This window comes from Lupinus angustifolius, chromosome LG05 (assembly GCF_001865875.1).
Source record: "Lupinus angustifolius cultivar Tanjil chromosome LG05, LupAngTanjil_v1.0, whole genome shotgun sequence".
Taxonomy (NCBI): Eukaryota; Viridiplantae; Streptophyta; class Magnoliopsida; order Fabales; family Fabaceae; genus Lupinus; species Lupinus angustifolius.
This window is the reverse complement of record NC_032013.1, coordinates 8,662,021-8,666,481: the sequence shown is the minus strand read 5'-3', so window position 1 is coordinate 8,666,481 and position 4,461 is coordinate 8,662,021. Positions and strand designations below refer to the sequence as shown.

At 31.1% G+C, this 4,461-nt stretch overlaps 1 protein-coding gene across 1 annotated transcript; it reads left to right on the top strand.

Moving 5' to 3' along the window:
* On the top strand, positions 296 to 2,675 carry LOC109347640 (myosin-11-like). The gene is made up of 2 exons (XM_019587585.1): positions 296 to 922; positions 1,844 to 2,675. The coding sequence occupies exons 1-2, from the start codon at positions 722 to 724 to the stop codon at positions 2,342 to 2,344; spliced, it is 702 nt and encodes a 233-aa protein (XP_019443130.1). The 5' UTR covers positions 296 to 721; the 3' UTR covers positions 2,345 to 2,675.

Genomic DNA, 4,461 nt, shown 5'->3' with positions numbered 1-4,461 from the left:
TTATTATTATTTCATAATAAATTATACATATTTGACTATGATAATAAACTTATCATATAAATATCATTTTATTCATGTAATAATTATTTTTACATATTGATTATTACAAATTATATAAATATATAATTAAAATTAAAAACTCGTTGAATACTCGTAAATATCCGCTATCCACACGGGTACCCGCAAATATTGTGGGTTTGGGCATAGGAAAGCACTACCCGCGCCCGTCCGCGCCGGTTGTCATCCCTAGCTTGGGATTTGATAAGGTGGGGTACTAAGAAGCTTTCAGTGTTATACCAGAAAGAAAACTCAAGCTAGATAGCATTTGGATTCTTCTTTCCTGATTTTCCTTGAGACAAACTCACTTTTAACACCTTTTTCCATTACAATCCGGCTAAAAGTTTCTTTTTTGGAGGACTATGAGCACAACCCAACACGGAGAATGAGGTTTCTTTATCCTTTTGTAACTGCAAGAAGAGAAGGAATCAAAAGAAAATGATTATGGATTGAGATTAAAAGCACTTCCCACGTGAGTAATTAGTGTTAATTCACACCTACTCGCTAAAAAAATACAAGTTCCAAATTCATGATTCATGTTCATTGTGTGAGTCCACCCAAGACTTAGAAATCTTATAAGCTTATATTAAAAAAGCAACCAATTTGATACTTCATTATTTCAAGGATAAGGTAAAAGAAGTCATTGATATTGTTAATCATTGAGATGGGTTACAACAAAGGGATGTATAGAGGAAATGGAGATAATCATAGAGCAAAGCTATATGCTTTAATGTTGATGCTAGCATTTGGAGGTGCGTTACTTGGGACTATGATGCTTCACCAGATTAGAGAGAAGAAGAGTGGGTACAATCTTGTTGTCAAAGACAAAGAAAATGAGATTCTTTCCCTTCAGCTTCTATTGCAGGTAACACTCTCTTCAGTGATGAATCTCGTTGCTTCCTTTGAACTTTGCAGAACTTTTTAGCTTGATAATTCTCGTTGTTTATGTTTATTTCTTAAAAAATGACTTTTTTATGAAAGAAAATTAGTTCTGTCATGTATGAGTTTTTAGTTGGGTTTTTAACAGAGCATTATGAAATACAGCTTTGAATAGAATAGGAAAAAGTACTTTCTAAAGTAGTGATAGTTAGATAATTCACCATATACCACTTAACGGGATCATAAATATATCATAAAATTAATGTCAAAAATGACAAAATGTATAATTCACCATGCATCCCAATGAACACATATATGGTGCAGCACATAGCTATGTTGATGTAAGTATAAAATGATTCTAATGTTGAGAACTAAGTCATACATTGTCTGCCTCATTCTCCTATGTATGGTTTAAATACCTCTTGAACTATTTCTTTCATTGTCAATTGGTTTTGAGATGAACCTTAACATACTATCAGAGTTGGAGTCCAACTTATTTTTTGTTGTCACGGGCCAAAAGATACCATTTAATCATAAGTCAAAGATAATCCTTCAATTGGTCCGACTAGCTTCTGTGGAGGGGATATGTTGGGAATTAAGTCTCACTTTGCCAGCTCATTTTCCTAGACATGGTTTAAATAACTATTGAGCTAGTCCTCTCATTATCAATTAGTTTTGATATGGAACCATAATATTTTAGAATCACTAATTTTAATCTTAAACAAGTAACCCTTAGTTGCACACTTGCAGTAATGATCTTGAATTCAGTTAACTACTTACCTCTCTTGGTTTTGGGGTGCAATGTCAAGCAAAGGTGAAAATAACATGTTTCTGCATTTTCAACTCTATGGTCAATCATGCAATTGTTTATGATATGTTGTTAACTTCTGTTGTTTCAATCACACAGAAGGGAAGAAATCACAACAAAGAGATAGAAAGGAAAAATGCTGAACTGAAAACGAAAATATATGCTCTGAGTGGTCAAAAGGTGGAGCTTGATAGAAAAGTTTTGAAGATGAAATCCACCATTAAATCTTTGAAAGATGAGCTGAAAGTGATTGAATCTGAATTGGAGGAAAATCAGAATGAGATCAAAATGCTGCAAGGACAGGGTAACAATTTCGGAAAGGTTGGTGTTGAAAAAGTAACAACTCTAAAAGAGAATCACATGCAGAAAGAAGCAAAGATAAATGAATTGAAGCAGAACCTTGAAATGAGCATTGATGATGTTACTATTTTTCCGGAAAATTTGGCAGCAAATAGAACAATGGCAGAACAAGATACGAATGAAGAAATGGATAGAGATTCAAGTGAATCAACCATATATGGGGATGTTACAAATGATGCAACAGGACTTATTGAGTTTAAAGATGGCAACATTATTGATGATGATCAAATTCAGGATTGAAAGGGGAATAATGATAGACTGATTGAGCCATATGAACATGGTTAGATGCAAGAATATCGGAATGGTAAGAATAAAACAAATCAATCAGAGAAGAGCAGCGAAGATGAGAATGATGTAAATGGTGTAGTTGAAAGGAAACATAGTCATGTAAGCAAAACAAAACAGTGGAGAATTAATGACATGAACGTGAAAGCAACAAAAGTTGTAATTCCATTAGTTGCAATATTTCCAAAAAAAATCAATAGATGCTTCTAATTTAGTGATCTTTATGTTGATAAGAGTTTTATGAAGTGATCTCTGGTAGTAATTTCTGCCATTCATCTTTTTACCAATTTCTAGCTCATCACTACCATGAAACTGTTTGAATACTGTCGTGCTCCGATTTGTGGCTGCACGACTTATATAGAGTCGCCACTTACTTTGGGCTTTTAGAATATATGACTTTATTATTATTATTTTTTATTTATTAAATTATCTAGTTAATTAATTAATTACTAAAAGGAACAAATTAAGGGAATCAAGGCTTACATAGTTCTTTAAGTAGAAAAAACGTTTGTTGGTTGAATGTATTTTAATTAAGAAAAATATATTTTTTAGTCAAAAATGTTTATTTTGCATGTTTATTTATTGGTGAAAAAAGTTTTTAGTTGGTTGTTAATTTAATTGAAAAATGGTTTATTTTGAGTTTTGGGAATTAATCGAGTGAAAAGAAGCAGCATAGCGCGACCTTTCGAAGATGAGTTGAGAAGAAGGAAGCCTCCAAAGCAACCGTCTCTCCATCTTTGATTAATTCCCAAAGTAATTTCATTATAAAAATCTTCATGTAATTTTAATAATCATTTTTGTCATAGTAAAAATGTTCTAATTATTTTTATTATTGAAACTTTTTAATTATTTACAGAATATAAAAGATTAGTTAATGGCTAAAAAAACTCATAAAAAAGTTTGTTAATTATTAGCTATATTAAAGGGATTTTTATCTCTTTTTTGTTATTTATTAAGAAAAAGTGTGTTAATTACTTGCTAAAAGGATCATTTGTTATTAGTTACTTATTACATATAAAAAAATTATTTATACTTATTCTTGTAAATATTACATTTCTATTGATAATAATTATTTATAAAATAAATTAACTTTTACTCATTAAACAATATTACATTGCTAAAATAAATAAAAGAAATAATAGAATAGGTAAGTTGATATTTGATTGCCCTTGAAGTATAGAAATATGCATTGCTGGAAATTAGGTTGTAGTGTTGGCTGCTTAGGAAGGTGCAGAATACGTGGCCGAACGCCACTGGCTGAGAGGTATGAGGTGGGTGCACATGGACACGTGGCGGAACGCTGATGGTTTAAAATGAGGGTGCACCGAGGCAAGCCATGAACTCGTCCATAGGGGATCATGTGCTCTCAAAGGTGCAGTTATCTTGTGTGGTGCAGCACACTGAAACTGGAAGCGTTTCGTCCTGTGGTTGGCTGGATCTTGAGTCAACTCCCAGGTAAGTAAAGTATGCAGATCTGATTGCTCAGAATCAACCAGAAAACAAGAGCACTAGGAAATGATACTCTAATTCACAGTGGATCTTTTCCCTTAATTCCTCACCCCTTCTCTCACTGTTTCACATGTTTTAGTATCTTCGGTGTATTTTTGCAGTGTTTGCAATATTTCTAGTGTTGTTTTTTTGGAATCCCTTAACCCTTCACAAACCTACCTATTTATAATAAAAATTATCTAACCTAATCTTCTAAAACTTTGTTAACTGAAAAACAATTTTGTTAGCCCATTATCCCCATTTTTGTGGATCTAAACCATCCACCAAGTCAAATTTGACTTGGTGTTTTTTATTATTTTATTATTTTTGAAAATCTAATTAAATATATTTTAATTACTTTTTATATTCTATAAATTCCGAAAAAATAATAAATAATTATATCTGAATATCTTTTAATTTTTTAAAATTATATTCCCGAGAAAATAAAAATAAAAAAAAATTTGTTTATTGGGAATTTAAAAGGAGTATTTAAAATATATCACTTATCTTATTTATTTTATAAATTTGAATTAATTCAAAATAAATAAATAAAAATTTCAATATTTCTAAAAACTTATATTTTG